The sequence below is a fragment of the Drosophila sechellia genome, chromosome 2R (assembly GCF_004382195.2).
Source record: "Drosophila sechellia strain sech25 chromosome 2R, ASM438219v1, whole genome shotgun sequence".
In the NCBI taxonomy this organism is placed as follows: Eukaryota; Metazoa; Arthropoda; class Insecta; order Diptera; family Drosophilidae; genus Drosophila; species Drosophila sechellia.
The window spans coordinates 20996468-21014571 of NC_045950.1; the positions used below are offsets into that span (position 1 = coordinate 20996468).

Below are 18104 nucleotides of genomic sequence, written 5' to 3' on the forward strand. Positions count from 1 at the left end.
CGCATATTAAGGATACGCACATGCCGCCTGCATCTGGCATCAGGGCGAGAAAGGGACAGGGAAGGGACGCAGCCTAAAAATGGCCGCTCGTCGTCCTGTGTTTGGTTCGCATTGGAGTATATTTGTGAAAGCCGGTCGCATGCAAATTTCTGATCTACAATAATATTACTAGATGCTGCGGCCCGAAACCGAATTGAGCAGAATGAGCTGGCAGGCTGAAGCAATATGCAAGGACTCTCCAAAGAAGGATCTTTCTGCTAAGCCGACCTGGAGTCCCTGCGATAATGAGCATAAAAATCGATGCTAATGAAGCGTTGTGCAAGGATCCCGTATGCACAGCCACTTGAGTGCACCGGTACGCCTCATCAACATCGGCAATAGAACTTGCAATGCAAATGAGCCAAACAGGACGTCCTAGGACAATGCATAATTTGATTGCGTCTCCGCCTGTTTCCAGAGCGAAACCACAAGTAGAGGGTCATGATAAACATAACAAATTATCTAATATGCGTATTGACAGTTTTCAATTATCGGAGTTCCTCATGCGTGGCAACGACAGCATTTAAACTTTTGATACGAGACAAACGCAGCCATTTGGGCTCTTCAATATATGTAAAGTTTCGTTTTTCGTGCGTCACTTTCCGAATTCAAGAACTGGGAATCAAATTTAATAATCAACAATCAAAATACCGCGGGAGCAATATGTCGACTAATTTATAAAAGGATGCCCTCATAAAACCAATTTATTATACAATATTAAAGTGCTGAAGAATGACTACAGCTCACACTCTTTGCGACTCTTTCAAGTTAATATTTCGTCATCGAAACCTTCAATTAACGTTCTATAAACGAGTTTTAAACAAATTACTATAGTTGTAAAACTGTATCTGTATACGGGAAAATGTCTCCTCATTGCCACGCTATTGATGGGCTTTTATGAATGCCGTAAACTGAAAGCCAAATTCTAAGGATCGTTTTCCCTGAATCGGAGCACATGTTGGACACACTTCACAACCGTGATTTACAGGAGGCTGTAAATTTTGTCGCCAGCAGGGCATGCATAAAACTTGTCCTACATATCCATTATAAGAGGCTGTTAAAGGCTAGTGTGAGTACAGTCAAATTCATTCAAACTCACGAGGTTGTAAACCACTTTGAAATCTCGTAAGCAAACAGGCGGACGCTTACGAGTTTTTCAAATTATTATGCTCTTGTATGAATAGGTGGCGACTTCCTAGAATGGCCCAGTAGCATCTGGCGATTGCTGGGGCCAAGCAATACCAAATCCCAATCGGGTGACTAAATTTCCCAGCCTACTGCTCGCCACTTGCTGTGCTACCGTCCTCTGCGGCACCCCGTTGATGTGACACCTTCGTCGTCCTTGAACTGCCGCTGCGTCTGCCGAGTCCTAGGCAGGGTCCGGTGGGACCAACGACGACGTTTGTTTGCCTTGCAAATTTAGCATACAGGAGTTAAATTTGTTTATGCGTGCGTGTTTGTACCTAATTTTCACTTGTCCTCCTCCTTGACCTGGCCCAGATGGATGAGCGATCCGTCATATGCGATTGTTCAATATTTGTGGTATCGCCAGTCTGTTTGTTGTGCCTTCCGTTTGGTCACTGGCTACTGATGTTTTTTAACATTGTGTCGAATTTCAGAGTTCCTCCGCATCTGTTGACAGATTTCTAACGGAGTTTTGATGGATCAGTTAGCGGAACCTCATTGTACGGCAGGACCCAAGTGGGTGAATTTAAACACTAATGTTCCAGGAACGATTGGTAAAGATTGCGAGAAGTCCTTAAGAGACACTTTCGTCGAGATGGATAGGAAACCGTTTTATTTGCATGTAAAAAATTCGTTTTAAAAGTCTTGTGGTCTCAGAAAGCCTCATAAAGCCAACTTTAAGCAGTGCAAGAAAGACATCCCCAGACGACTTTGATGGATCCGACGGTCAGGGAAGGTTTAGCGTGTTTCGCTAAATGAAGTACCAAAAAGTCAATTTATTTGCAATTAAATTGTGAAACCGAACTGCATGGAACCCAGCCTTGGCATTTGCATTGTCCAGCAACAGTTGAAAGCCAAAAGAGATACTCCGCTCGCTCGCACTCTAGCTGCGTCCCTTTCCCAGTTGCAAGTGCGTGGCAGCGGCATGAGCTTTGATCTTGCGCGTTCACACGCATGGCCTTTCCACTCCATCCCCATGCCGCGCCCCACTCATCGCCGCCGCCCATAAGCATCACACTTGCGCACTAGGGCGCTCCAACGTGGGCCATTTCGGGACTGCGACTGGGCTATATGTCATTGTAACATAAAAGTTCAATTTTAATTGCCGCGCTTGACGTGCTCAAGGTATTTGGCCTGGCATTTTTACGATCACTTTGGCAAATGTGCGCTTCAAAGCCATTTCAGCCAGCAGCCCGCCGAACTCGAGGCTTGAAGCGCACGGATCTCAAACCGACTTTTGTCGGCCACTTTGTCCAGTCACTGGAGGCTTCGCAGACTTGGCAGACCCATGCTCATCCTCATCCTCATCTGTCCTCGGAAACTCTGTGTCAAGTCGTAAAAAAACATCAGCATCAGCGTCAGCCCAAGTTGTCGTGGTCGCTGTCGAGCATGGATTTTACATATGTTCATTTGTTTATATGACTGAGCTTTGGGGCCGGCTCAGATTGCCACTCAACTTAAGCGATTGCAAATCCGTAACTCACTTCACTTATTTTGTGTTTGTTCGTTAACTGCTCACGCAAAATTCAAAGTGCCCTCACCGATTCATAGTATTTCACTCTGAAAATATTTTCCCACACTATGGCTAGAATAGCAAGAATACCCAATCTATTGGTAAATGTATTTTTGATTGCGCGGCTTAATTTCATCCGGTGCATTCTGCCTATTTTTTGCATTAAATACATAAATTAAAATCTCGCCCGAAGGGAAAACCTCCAGCGGCATTTGCTACAAGCAAACTGCTGACACATGAATCCTCCTCTCTACCTCCCAACGCTGCGCGGAAACTGCAGACTGCGTGTCGTCTCCCACATTGAGGGCGAGCTCTTGACAGGGAGCAATTTGTTTGCGGCAATGTCCATTCCGCTCAGCGTCCAAAGGCTGAGGGCGTTCTTCGGCGAGCAGTTCGGTTTAATTTATTTAATGGCTCGCTGACCCCGACGGAGTCCCCGCACCAGCTGTTGAGTAATTTGCTAAACATGCAACTGCCAATCGACGGCGCAGGACTGGGCAGGTTTTCGTAAATTTATGGGCCGAGAGTATAGTATTGTCTGGGTGTTTATCGCTTAGCATTGGCACTAAAGCTGACTTATAGGCTGCCGAATGTGTTTTTAAACAGTGCATGGTAAATCAAAGATCTGTAGCTTCGACCGCCGACTGTCAATTTCCGGCGAAAATCGCATGAAGTCCTGGAAGATAACTAAATTACCGCAAACTCAACGACCACAGGCGTCATAATTGCGGTGTGTCTGACGGGGAGCTGCGTGGGCGAACCTGTGACTATGACGCTCAAGGACGTGAGCAGCAAGGACACCTGCGCATACTAACAAACCATTAACACCCGAACCGCAAACTGCCATGCTGCTGGTGGTGCATCAACTAACGCGGCTACCTGTTAACGGCGGTAGGTCCTGCTCGTACACGGGGATCTTCCACTTTTTGTCGCATGATTAGGGGCCATTACAAATCGTAAGTGTTACGCTCCGTCTCTGTCCACCGGGCGACACTGCGTCTGGACTTGGCCAGACCGAAACTGCCGGTGGTCGCTGCGACATGGCTTTGTCCGGTCCTAGTTTTGTGTCCTGGCTTACGGACTTGTCCAGCCGAATAGACTTGTCAAACTGTGCCAATGATCGATTTGACACGCCAACTCAGTCGACTGCTGGCTGCCTATATCCTGCGCTGGCGTCGCCAATCGCTTTAGCAGCGCTTTCTGCCCTGAACGCACAAACAGTGATGCGAGTGTCTACCGGCAATCCGGAAGATACGCATATCTCCATAGGGTTGCAGGCGTCGCCGTAATAGCCAGAAAAGGTGTTGCCAAATTATGCTAATAAAATTAGTCTTTCAAATGTTACATAGAGATACGACTATTTTGTGGGTTTTATATGAGCGAGAAAATTACCATAAAGCCATAATAATGATAATGGAGATGAAGATACCTAATGTGTTAATCGACCTTATGACGCTTATTGCGAATTGATTTAGGCGCCTACCAAAACAGTAAACTACATATTTCCAACATTTTAAAACTGAATAGAGTTTTAATAGAGACTTTAAAGAGGCAATCGTATGGCTACGAAAATAAGCACATTTATTATTTGCCGAATACCTTTTTAAAGAAAAGGGGCTCTTACAGAAATACTTTTCTAAAATAAAAGCAACATTTATCACGATTTCGAACAATATAACCGTTGGCTTATCTGGACGGCGGCATCTGCAAAACCTGTTCAATAAAACCTTGGCTTCCAGGAACTTAACATCAATTAAATGCGAAAATGGCGCAACAAATCGAAATCTAATTAAATCAACGGAAGATAACATGCAGCTCAATTCTCCACACTCCCCGAAAAGAAAACTTCCGCACAAAGCCGCTGCAATTCGACCTGGAAAGCTCGGCACGGGACATTACACTCGGCTTAACGGGAATTGAACTTGATGCCACAATTATGGTCTCGGAGATTTGGAGGCAGCTATCCCCCTTTGACATGTGCCGACTGTCGAATCGATTCAGCTGCAAATAATTGAAAATCACGCAGGCCAATTGTCACTTTCGGAAAAATCAACAAAATTGAAATTGTATCAAATCGATTTTGAGATGCAACTGGAACTGAAGACTCCAAACGAAATACAAGAAATGCGTTTTTAATTAAAGGTAGAACTGTAAGCACGAATCGCAGTATTCAGTGCAGCTCTGTAAGCCTCTGGAGAATTATTTATATTTGATTCTCACATAGAACTGAAGACGTTAAAATCGAAAATTGGTGGCTGGCTCAGCGCATAACTAAAATGCATTTCAAATGCATTTATATTTTCTATGGTATATAAATCAAGGCGGGAAAGCAGTGGCATGGAAAAGAGAAATTCTTGCCTTTCTTGATTATTTATGTTTTCTGGATGCAGCTCATAAGTATAGCTCAGCTCGTCATCTGTGTCATCGTCAAAGGATTGATTGCGTGTTGTGATTATTTGTTGTACAATCTTGGGGGATTTCTTTCTTGTGGTATCTGGATAGAGGCATGCTTATATTTCAATGTCAAATTAGTTATAAACGTGGAGTGATAAAAAATGAATTATTTTCCACCCGGACACGCAGCTACGGCTGAAAAGACCTGGAATTGATTTGGATCGAAAATGCATTTGTTCCGAAACGGTCTCCCACCACAAGAATTGGTAGATCATGACGACCGATTTGTATCAGACAGATAAGTATAATCATTGACAACACACCTCTCGCGGCTATGCAGGTGTTAAACGAATTTTATGGCTTGACGCCATACACGTTCAAATTGACGTAAAGAAACTTCGTCAAAGAATCCTTATAAGAGGACGAACGGAGTGATAATCAAGGATCGAGCTGAAATTAACAGCAATGCGATAACCAGGGGCGCTTTGCCGTGGCAACTAAGGTGGATTCTATCTTCATCTCTATCATCGTTTCTTTCGCTGCATTCTTGGGTTTCAAAGAATCCGTACATTTCAGCGACTGTGACCGAATTTCAAACGCATTATTAACGATGAAACGCCGACGCGGGCTGTTAAAATTCACACATTGATGGTGGTGGTCCAGCTCAGCGGTTTGGGTGTCCTCCCCTAACTCAGCTAACTCCACTCCCCTACTCAGTTCACACTTTCGCCGACAAAGCGCCGCAAACGGAGCCGCGCGGACCGAAAGGGAAACCACAGATCATGCACATAATGGCATTCTTTGTGCCGCCAACCGAAGTCAAGCGGTCCTTGGGTCCTGGGTCGAAGACATCCTTTGCCGTGTCATCCCGGAGGTGCGTGTGTCCGCCCTCACATCCCTTCTGATTGGCTGCCACATCCTTCGGGCAATCTCCGCAATTAGTCGTTTGTCTTCTCGAGTCCACCAAATGGCACTCCGCTTGTGGGCAGTTCTCCGATCACACATTATTAATTCGTTTTTAACCGTTCCGAAGGAGTGATATATTTGTACATATTACTCTTCTCACCTTGCCATCCAACTGCCCGAGCTGTTCTTCCGATCCTCCTCCAAGTAGCCCCCTTAATTAATCATCTCCCGGTTCTGGTTGTTCGGGATTTCAGTTTGGAGTCAGTTGGAGGCTTTGTGCGCCAAGCCGCCCCTTTGCGGTAACATTTGGTGTGTAAACAGATGTGGCTGAGTTTTAATTTAGTTTATTTATTCCACCGCTTCGCGCTTTTTGTTTCTGTGCCAGATGTTGTTGTTGCCTGAGGCGACTGTGTGTTAAGCTGACATTTGTGTGTTAGTGGTTATTTTTCAGACGTATTTATTGAACGCGCTTAGAAATCATTAGCCCAGTATTTTGAAGAGCTCTTCATTATACACTAGTAAAAGGCGTTTATGAAAAAGTGTGCAGTTCTTTTGTAGCTGTTTTAATACGGGAATGCTTTATTGGAGTTGCCTGTCACAGGCCTCCGCTTGAGAAATGAAATTGAATTCCCCAGCATTTTAAAGCCATCACTCAAGTCAATTCCTTCGCTTGCAGTCAGAACTTCGCCTGCCGGTTCACAAATGAGTTTTCCAACTTGGGCTAAGCCCCGCAATGCACAGTTCGACTCCCAGGCGAATACATTGCCTTTGGGCAATGTTGAGCAATGGCTTAGAGAAATGTTTCAAGAAACCAATAAAAATGCCGCAGTCAAGGGGTGAAAAGAATTTTTTTATTTGGCGTCGGTTCTGCGTTTGTATCTACCACATAAGTTCTTATTTAAAAAATTTAGTCCCGGTCAACGGAGACGGAACGGAGCTGAAACAGAGGCCAAACACTTGCCATTTCAATGCTCAATAGATTTAGATTCATCATTCGCACTGACGTACAATCCATATCGGAATCTGCATCTAAGGCAGTGTCGGCATCGAAGACTTTGCCAATCGCACAGTAGCAGTTTCAGTTGTCAAATGATTTGAGCGATTGCCTTGCGGCGGAGCCACACAGAGCGTAACGGCCAGCCAAACAATAGACCAACAATTATTGCCAAATAGCACATACTCACCGTCGCACCCACGCCAAAAGTATCTCACAGATACATTATTTGCCGCTGGACGAGTATCTCGATAATTGCCTGCTCCAAAACCAGGGGCCACAAACTTTTTCTGCATTGTTCGCGTACACAGCCTTGCCTTGGATATGATGCCGCATAATTTCAATGCTCGCGCACGCGGCGTATACGCAACATGGTCAAAACGCCTTTGATATTGACCGCCAGCTCATATGCTTGGTTCAAAAATTAACCGAAAGTCATGCACTCGGAAATGGAGTTTACATTTCCTCTTCCTTTTTACCTGTGCGAAAATGTTTTACCCAGCTTCCCACTCAGCCACACACATTAAAGGCCGTTCCCATTCTCTTTTTGTCTTTATGAATATAAATTTTAAGAGTTGTTTTGCAGATGGGGCTCTTTTAATTAGCTTTTGCAAACAGTGCCTGTTAAGTAGAGGCAGTAATTGAATCACAACTTCGGAATAAACCTTTAATGAAGCGTTTCACCGAGTTAAGCCATTAGAGTCAAAATATGACTGTCTTTAAATTGGAATTCCAATTGAAAGCAACTATATAATCAATCGCGTTCACTTGTTTGAAAAGTGAAATCCTGCCACAGACTTTGCCAGACACGCGTATCTCAGTCCCACGCCTTTCTCCATTTACCCAAGGCCATTGGTTTGGCGAGGGCGGCTTTCAGACAAAATAAAATGCAAGTTAAATGCGTTTCATAGACCGTCTGTTGAGGTCTTAGAAATCTTTTGCATCCTTTATTTATTTGCCGATTCATTCAAGGTTTTTCTACGGGAACTGTATTGGAAATTTATTTTCCATTATTTTGCATCGCAGCAAATATACAGTTTCAGCAAAACAGTTTGTATGTGGCGGCGCTGGAAATAGTGCTCACAATTTAATTAGGATATCCGCAATCAGCTTTCCAACAGGGCAGCTCACCCACCTAAAGCCTATGATTTTCGTCCCAAAGCATAACTTCAAATCAAGCGCATATTAAATAAACAATCATAATGGAGTACCACAGACTGAGCCCACTCGAAATTTTCTAAATCTCACATCCGTCAGGGAGGGATACTAAACCGAATTCAGTTCGGTTTAATGGAGGCGGAGCTAAAGAAATTACAGTCATGCCATGGAGTCTCTCTCGTTTCTGGTTCGACGGCACTGGTCTCGCTCTCACGGCCAGGCTGAGCAGCTGATCCGCTCTAACCACCGGTACCGATCGCAGCCTCTCGCTCTTGCATCGCCTGGCTGCCGGCCTGCAATTCCACCCTCGCCCGCACTGCTTCTTCACTGAACAAAACTAGTTTCTTGGCTCTGAGAATCTCACGGATTCGTTTTAGTCTTGCGGCTGACCGTTTCAAAATCAGTTTCGAGCTGTCAAGCAACCGAGCAGCATCATCATTCACTGCGCACTCGCAACAGCAGATACACACTCCGAGAATAATCTAGCATTCCTAACAGTCGGGCCTCGCGAAGATTAATCTGAAGCGTAGAAGTAAAAGTGTTGACAAAACTCCGAATAACTCTCAAAAGGATTACCGCAAGGAAATGGCTGTTTCGGCTCTCAACATGACACCCTACTTTGCCGGATATCCCTTTCAAGGTAAGCACCGACAGATAGATAGCAGATCACAACGACCATTACCAATTACCACAATTACTGGTACAAAACGCCAGATTCAGACGCAGAAAAGTGCTGGATCATCATTTGGGGCAGCGCTTTCGCCCGCTGTTTTCAAACGAGGGATCATTACCCGTTCGGCAGCATGATCAGCTTTTTGACTTATTGATTGTAATCGGCAACTAGCCCGGACAGGCCAGACCCAATGGCCATACTCAGACCCAGAGAAAAGCCAGCCGCTTCGAACCCCAGCTTAAGGTGCGGACTTTGCAGACTTTTTGGCGCGACCGTCTTGCCAGCTCATGTCTCGACTCATGCCACGGCGGCTTCGTGTCGCTGGGCTTTGATCTTGAATCGACTCAATGTCTGTGTTGGAGCTCGGGGTCTTGTGTATCACGTAGCTCAGTAACGTCAGCGCCCCAAACATCAGACCCTGCACAGGGACCGGGCTTTCATTTCTCTGTGCGGCTGTTTTGGGGCCGCCTTTTCATATACACACACTTGTATTAGCCGGCGCAGCTGGGCATCTGCTGCTCTTATGGATTATTAGTTTGATTTGATTGCAAAAGCCGGCCCGAGATGCAGCTATGTGCGCAGCCTCGTCCCCTGGCGAGATTGGTATTTTTCCCCACCACCGCATACCATTCGTCTGCAAGAGGCTTACTATATTCTCAAAAAGGCCTACGCAAATGACCAATTTGCGTTTTGTTATGTCTACAAATGGCTATGGTATCGTTTGTGCCAATCTTCAACAAAAGATCGTGCCAATTGATCCTGCGGCTTATCCTGATTAGTACAGTTCAGTTCGTAAGCAATTGAAGTGGTCAATGCCGTCTAACTAGATTACTTGCTTCCGCTCAATGGAGCAAGGAAAAAAGTTAATTAAAAGATCGTTCCGAAAACAAGACCACACAACTAACGTACTTAAGATATTGTAATAGGATCAGATTCCATGGACGTACTTACGAACAAATGCTGACTTGCAAATGTACTCATGCCTGTTTCTTTCATTCTTCTAGGACAAGGTCGTGTCAACCAGTTGGGCGGCGTCTTCATCAACGGTCGTCCGTTGCCCAATCACATCCGTCGCCAAATCGTGGAGATGGCAGCCGCTGGGGTTCGTCCCTGTGTCATCTCCCGCCAGCTGCGCGTCTCTCATGGCTGCGTCTCAAAGATTCTTAACCGCTTCCAGGAGACTGGCTCCATTCGGCCCGGAGTGATCGGTGGCAGCAAGCCCCGAGTAGCCACACCAGACATTGAGTCCAGAATCGAGGAACTTAAACAGTCGCAGCCCGGTATTTTTAGTTGGGAAATCCGCGCAAAGCTAATCGAAGCTGGAGTCTGCGACAAGCAAAATGCTCCGTCGGTGAGCTCTATTTCGCGTCTTCTGCGAGGATCCTCTGGATCGGGGACCTCCCACAGCATCGACGGCATCCTCGGCGGAGGCGCTGGTTCTGCGGGAAGCGAGGATGAGAGCGAGGACGATGCCGAGCCCAGTGTGCAGCTAAAAAGGAAGCAAAGGCGTTCCCGGACCACATTCTCCAACGACCAGATCGACGCCCTGGAGCGCATTTTCGCCCGTACACAGTACCCGGATGTCTACACCCGGGAGGAGTTGGCCCAGAGCACGGGATTGACCGAGGCCCGTGTCCAAGTTTGGTTCTCCAATCGCCGTGCCCGTCTGCGCAAGCAACTGAACACCCAGCAGGTGCCTAGTTTTGCCCCCACATCTACTTCCTATGGCGCAACTCCCACCACTAGTGCCGCCCCTGCTCCAAACATGGGCATGAGCCTGTACGGTTCACAGAACTGGCCATCATCCGGAGCCTATGAAAATCATGCTGCCTATGGTGGATCGGTTGCATCCATGTCCCCCGCCAGCAGCACCTCGGGTACCAGCTCTGCCGCACACAGTCCCGTACAGGCGCAAGCGCAGCAGCCAGGAACTGGAAGCGAGTTTATGACCTCCACTTACGGCGTGGGATCAAGCAATGCTACTTACCCATCGGCTGCCTATTCCATGCCGCAGACTCCTGCAACATCCGCGGACCAGCTGAGATCCCAGTTTGCATCAGCCGCCGCTTCGGGCTCTCACCACCCCTCCACGTGGGACAGCTACAACTTTGCGGGTTCCTTTTTCCCTCCCGCTGCTGCCGCAGGCAACCACATTAGCGGCTACCATCATCAGGTTGATCAGAAGAGCTCAATGATGACCACTGCACCAACCTATCCATACTTTGGATTTTGAGACGATCTCTGCTTGTTCCTACTCTATTGGATCGTTTGAAAACTTTAACAGTACTTTAATGTTGCTACTCGTATAGACCTACATTTAACACCTCTAAGACTGTTTAAAAATATTTAAATTAGTATTTTAATACAAATGTTAGTTTTAGGTTAAGGAGCGATTATCAAAATAATAAAAGTAAACATTTAAATAAAAACCAACGATTAGTTTTATTTGTGAGAACTAAAATATACCTATATAATTTAAAAATCAAGAAAAATTTGAGCATTGCGTTTCTGTATACCCAGAAAAAAATACAAGTACGAATAGCTTTATTAGCTCGTTAAACATAATGATATCTCTCTAATTCAATTCTTTACCTTTTCAATGTTTCCAAGTTCGTTTTTTTTACATAATCCTTAAACGTTGAGTTTAATTTGTAAAATGTAGTTGTACGGTGAATTCAATTAATTCTGAATGGATGTTATATCCAATCATATAAATTCGCACAATATACTCAAGCCGCTTACACTCCATTAAACTAATAATATTTCTAGACCACACACACATTACCAGTTTTTGTCATGTTCCTGTGGCAACCTAACAGGTTAACAAGCCCATCCGAGTAATCCCTCAAAATAGTTTAGAAACGTTTCTTTAAATTGTCAAAGTGTACATTAACAACCATCGTCTTCCAATCTCTGTAGCTTGGATGAAGACCGGGATCTGGATGAGGGCGCTCTTTAGGTATATTCAAACAAAAGCTGGCTCATGATCTGACCATTAAACAATTAGAGACAAAAACGGCAAACACGTACTGCGGATTTGATAATACAAAAATAATTAAGGATTGGTGAATGGTTTGGGACACACCACACACATCGCAGCAAAATAGAGTAATTGACAAGGTAGATGCGCAAAGTATGAGCAGTGGAATCGGGCGACCACCAACGTCACTGAATCGTGACTTTCAAGATGCCGCCAAATGTGGGCCTGTCCGAAGATGATAGGACCCGAAAAGGCAGCCAAGTGCACACAGAAATGAACAAAGCCATTGACAATATGACAGCGAGGGAGGGCAGGACTCCTACTTATATCAGGCTTCTCCCCATGCACTAGTTACGGACGATCGGGATCTTGGGTGGTGTTGCTGGTAGGTACAGCTGCAGTTAGGACGGACCTCGACGATCGGTGTCTTTCTTCAGGACCTTCCCGCTGCTCCCAATTATGTGTGCTCAGCGGGCGTCGCACTTACCACCTAGAATGAAAACGTTCCCTGGCGGTCAAAGTGCCCAAATGAAAACATCAATTAGCTCCTATAGTCGAACATCGCCAGTTCGAGGATCTGGAAGGTCCTACGACGAGAACAGGTTCGGACTTTTACAAGGGCGATAATGTGTGTCAACTGTGACAATCATAATTGATCGCACATCTCGTCCTGGGGACGTCTTTCCTGCCTGTTTCCACTTTGTCGATCCCACTCCATACAGTAGCCTGCGTCTTCGTTTGTTCTGCCCCGTCTCCTATTCTGGGCTAGATTCTGGGCCCACCAACATGGCTATTTTTATACAAATTTAATTTGTGTGGCCAGCCGAGAGCTAAGATACAATTGACCAGACTGTTGAAAGGTACTCCCGACATAAAAAAAGACCAATGATTTATGCGTTTTCGATACAGAAGAGCAGTTACTTTCAGACTTCCGTACCTCCGGTAGCTGAATCCACTCCAATGATTGATGGTCAAAATCAGCTTCGCGAATGATATTGCACGGACTCAGTTTGACTCGCTTATCAGACAAGTTGGGTTGGCATCTTTATGGTCTGGGAGTTATATCTCATTACTAAATCGTTATTAACCATCTCTAACCAAGGCTGTGATTGCCAAAATACTTGTACCCAATCGAAAATGCAACCGATAAATGCTTTCAGTGAGCAGCAAAACAGCCGTCAATTAAAAGCACCAAGTGATGACGTTTGGAAATTGTTCGCTTGTTTTTCACACACAATTCCCAACCGCACGCCAAAAATTATTTATCGTTTATTCATTAAAAATTATTATCGTATTAAATGCCCAGGCAAGGAGCAACAACAACCATTTATGCTCATGTTCATGGGAGCGGTAAGCACCAAGCGTTGATAAAACATTAAAACCAATCTGATAAGAAACGCTTTAAATTCCGTTACGTAACGCAAATTTAGAGCGTGTCTGTGTGGATTCTGAGCGCCCTGTGGTATAAAGGGCTTCGAACAACATTTTGATGCGGTAAGTCCACCCCGAAAGGGTTTGCTCATGCAACCGGGCAATTACGAATGAATTTTTGATCGATTCGCTCCAAAAATTTGATAAGCCGTGTTTGAGTTGCGCGTGTGAGCTTTAAATAAACTCGCAATATTATTGACTAAGCAGGTGGTGCGACATTGCTTATTTAAATAAGTCCATTGATGACAGGTTAATCATGATCAGCAGTAGGATTGAAAACATTGTTACCTCCTTTAAGAGAGTTCCTATTAGCTTTCTAGAATATCTTACAATGTCTTTATATACTACTAAAAGCCACCGCATCGCACTTTTTGAGCCAGGGGCGACGCTTAAGACTAGAATCCACCATCGATGACGTAGATGTAGAAGCGGCAGCCGCAACTAAATAACATTATAATTCAATAAGGAACCCCCAGACCGGGAGGAGCCTCGAAGATCGCCTGAGTAATGGCAATGCAGCTGCGAGTTGGTTTCGATACCGATGGCGAGTCGGGCCAATTGCACCATCGATGAAGCAGCAGCAGCCAGGCTGTCTGCACCGTCTAGAGAGCAAATTGTTGTTATTGCCGCCGATGTTGGCCAGCAATTGCAGAAATCATCAGAGGGACTTGCAACGTGTAATTTCCATCTCCGATGGCGGCAGTTGGAAGAAAGGTCGCAGCGGGGTGGGAACGGTGGAGCCGTCGGCTATCTTCTTTGAGGTCGGCAGTCGCCGTTTTAAGCAAGCGTAAAAATATGCACAAACGTCTGTCGACGAATTTGAAAATGTGAATCGCAAAAATGTGATTACTATGGGGTATATTGATTATTTATTAAGGAAGGCTTTTGGATGATCATCGAAGGGCGATCAATAATCTGGTTCTGCTGCAATGGCTTGATCAGGTTGCACAAATTGAATGTTATTTTACAAAATGCGCGCACGTAGTTAGTATACGTGCCGTGTTCAATTGCAGAAGACGACTAAGTCCTGACCCAGGAGATGGGGGGATCGGGTGGAGTAGGGTAGAGAGGGCACAAGGCAGGCTTGGCATAGCGCGCGAAGATTCTTTGATCATTTTACGCTGATTTACCGGCACACACAGTCACTGACACCCGATGATCTTTAGCATATTTTACGCTCAACTTGTGATCAAACCGTAACTTTGGTGTCGTACCTGCTCGAGGAAGCGGCCACCAGGGCGGATGAGTCACGGAACTTTCGGCTGCAGCATTCATCTGGTAACTTGCCAGTCGACTCTGATATATTTGCATACTCGCATAGCTTGGGAAAGTTGCCGATGAAGTCGGATTAGTTTGAGAGCTGGAGACTAAGATGGAAATGTTTTGCGATACATTTTGTATGTGCAATTTCTGTACATATTTTATTATTTTATCTTTATTACCATTGTTAATTTGAACGCTGGCAAAGTTATTTTCTGTTATTCTCTGACTAGCTGGGCTGTTTTCTTGCTTTGATCTTTCGCCGGCCCGCCAACTGGGATTTGTAATTGTAACTTTAGCCGTATTGTGGTCTCGTCGAGACTGACTTGAGCACTTTCGAGTTGTTTCGCTTACAGTTTTCTTCACCTGCTTTTCCATTGGTAAATGGCGAGGCGAGCGTTTCTTATTATTCTAATTGTTGGTATTTTCTACTATTTGAGAAGGTGCTTGTACATGCAAAGCTTAATCTGTATCTTAAGCAAAGGTTAAAGTCTAGCAACAGCCAATTTATTCGCAAAATATTGTGTTTAATAAGGAACGACTTACTCACAGATTTAGGAAAAACACCGGGAAAAAGAAAACTCCCTGAATGTGTAGAAAAAGAAATTTCCACGGATGGCAGAGCTGCAACCCCCTCTTTTCACTGCATATGCAGTCTATACAAACAACAAAATCATTTAAATGAATTATATTTCGCGCCATTGAAAGTGATTCCCTTGGCAGGAAGAAAAGGGCGAATGAAAACAGTATGTGAAGGGATGTAGAAAACGCCATCGGAAAACTGAAAAAGCATCCAGGCCAACAAGCGGGGCAGGGGATGTTGTTGGATGTGTGGAACAGCAGCACCACCATCGCTGCCAACTGCTAGCTGATAGGCGCGCAAATTGGCGTGAAGCGTGCAGAAATCACGGAAAAAGGACAAAGACGGGAACATTATTTTTCAACAAATCTAAAATGAAACATTTTTTGACACTTTTTTTGCTGCCATTCTCACCCTAGCAGCTGCCATGCGCTGATCCTGGCCATGCAGCGCGGCAACGCAAACGGAAGTTCCATGGAGGTCGTGCGTTCACGTGTCAGAACAGGACGAGTTGACGGGAGCGGGCTGCAGCTTGCTCAGCGGATTATTTTCACGCATATTTCGAAATGCTCGTTGGATGTTTGCTCTCGGCGGTTATAAACGCTTGGTGTGTCCGAGCTCACGCTTGAATTGAATGTTGAGGGTTAAACATCCCATACTTCTTTTTCCCATCAATTAGTATTGCAACTATCCTGGCAAAACGTCGTGAAGTTGGAGGCATTTCCTTCCTGAGGAAAGCTAATTTATCTGTGGATAAACGAGTATGTGCAATACCCCAAAAAAAAAGTTATTGCTTTTAGGCCAAAGCAATTAACTGTTTCCTTTTTAAATCCCTGTAAAATTCTCTTCTGGATTGGGTGGCTCACCATTGATCATTTGACCAAAAGAAAACTGGTAATGAAACGGTAAAGAATAATTCCCCATGACCAAGTGGAATTTGTTTCGCCCAAGTAGGTGATACGAAGAAGTCGTTGGAGTGGGACCTCCTTTTCTCTGGATTTTCTATAGCAGATTCGCATCCAAGATTGCGCATGGAAATAAGCCTAAGCTGAAAATCTAATATAAACTAATAAATATTTTCAAAACCATGCCAAATGCCTTATGGGTTCAAGTATAAAAGAGAGATATTGATCTTAGCAGGTTTTCTGACTCCGCATGCGCAAGAAATTGTGTCAGTGGAAAAGCAAATCCTTTCTGGGCCAACCTGACTTCTGGCCATGTAGGCGTTTACTCGTCTTAGCACCCTATCGGGCAACTAATCCGCATTCATTCGGGTCCAAGGCAGACGATCGGGATCAGTGCCGGTCTCCGTCGGCTTTTTGGTCGTCTGAATCTGTATGATGAGTTCATCTGCTCACCCTCCTACGGCTCTTGAACTTGGTCCCCTTTAAATGCTGTTGCTTTTGTCGCTGACTTTACCGCTTCGGCGGTCTCCTACGAGGATGTGTAACAAGTGTACAAGGATAATCCGCTGCACACGCGCAACTCACGAACTTAACATTTCCTAAGGCTTTCGGTCGCTCCTTACCCTCTTCTTTTCCCACACGCTCGGCCAAATAAATAAATTGTAATCTGCTTTTGTGTTTGATTTCAATCAAAATGCAGCCACGCCCACGTTGCCTTCAGCACAGGTCTTGTTCCCTTGACTCGCTTCGCATTCTTTTCTTTTTCTTCTCTGCGGTCTCATCGAATTCAGGTGCAAAAGTTCCAACATAATCTTGGCCTGCGGCTGAGCTAACTCAACGTTTGACAACATGCCGTTTTCTTGTCGTTTTTCGCCAGCTTGTTTTTGTCCGTTGATCGCGCTGATCTATATAATCGGATATTCGGATTTATACACTTGCCCTGACTTCGGAAGAATTTTAGAGTGCTCGGCAGGGAGGACCTAGGAAGGTCTTGAAAATATTTTGATGGATTTTGATTTTGCGACAATTTATGGATTAACTTTGTGATCAGCTTAAACGATTTGTGTTCTTGTGAATGAGCTGGTTAGCTTTTGGAAACTCAAAGAAAATTTGAAACATTTACTGTGACTATATTGAAGGATGTCCAGCAGCACAGAGAAGCGCATGAGCTTAATCGGTGTATACATTTAAGAGCGCAAAGATCGTATACAAGGCTTTAAAGAGTCGAAAAGGCTTAGCTGAATTGCCGTTAGTTTTGTCTTTGTAGTTAAGACGACAAATCAACGCAATGCTTGCCAAGTTGTTTTTTTATCAGGGACCAATCGACGTGGTCGCAATCTCCATCCACAGGCCCAACGCACAGAAAACGGCTCTGAAAAAGACCGCCCCAAGTGATATCCGGCCTATGAATCACTCGCACCAACAAGTAACATATTCATGAGACAAGGACCGGAATGAATCCTTCCTTAGGCTAGCACAGGCAGACTTCCAAGTCAGCTGGTCTGTGGGTCTGAGCTGATCCCCCGAAAGAGGAAGTAGTTGTGGAATCTAAGTTTATGGCAACACCAAATCGAGATTAGGAACATTTTGAAAACGGCGACTTTACTATTTTTGCCTTTTTTAAATCGTGTGCCGTGAGCAACAGGGAAATTCAGGGATGATAAACAAACATGGCAGGCAGTCAGGAAAACTATCCATTTTGCCGCAACATCGCAGTGTCGTTTTTTTGTCACCCTATGGCTAATGAATGGTGAAAAAAATTAAAATATTAAAATAACATTGTTCATAGCCTCTCTTTTTTTCTGCAGCCCAAAGACTTACTTAATCCTTAAACGGCGTTGGTTCTGTGATTGGATTTAACTTCACACATCGTGGGAGGGTATATGGGACGATATCATTGTTACCCCAATTAGTTCCGATTGGGAGAGCGAAATCTGACAGGATTCGGGGACCATAAGGAGGATCGTCAATAGCTGCAGCGGCTATGATGATTTCCATTGTGTTAGTCATTTACAGCAGATCAGCGGCGGCCCCGGTGATCGCATTGTGGACTGGCCTAAGTTTGAGCCATAAACGAGATAAAGGA

General features: G+C 45.0%; 1 protein-coding gene across 1 annotated transcript; it reads left to right on the forward strand.

Annotated features, from left to right (window-relative positions):
• Window positions 1-8573: 8573 nt before the first annotated feature.
• Window positions 8574-11248, forward strand: LOC6618925 (protein gooseberry). Its single transcript, XM_002043137.2, has 2 exons — window positions 8574-8829; window positions 9867-11248. Exons 1-2 carry the CDS (start codon window positions 8775-8777, stop codon window positions 11093-11095), a joined length of 1284 nt encoding a protein of 427 aa, XP_002043173.2. The 5' UTR covers window positions 8574-8774; the 3' UTR covers window positions 11096-11248.
• Window positions 11249-18104: the final 6856 nt, after the last annotated feature.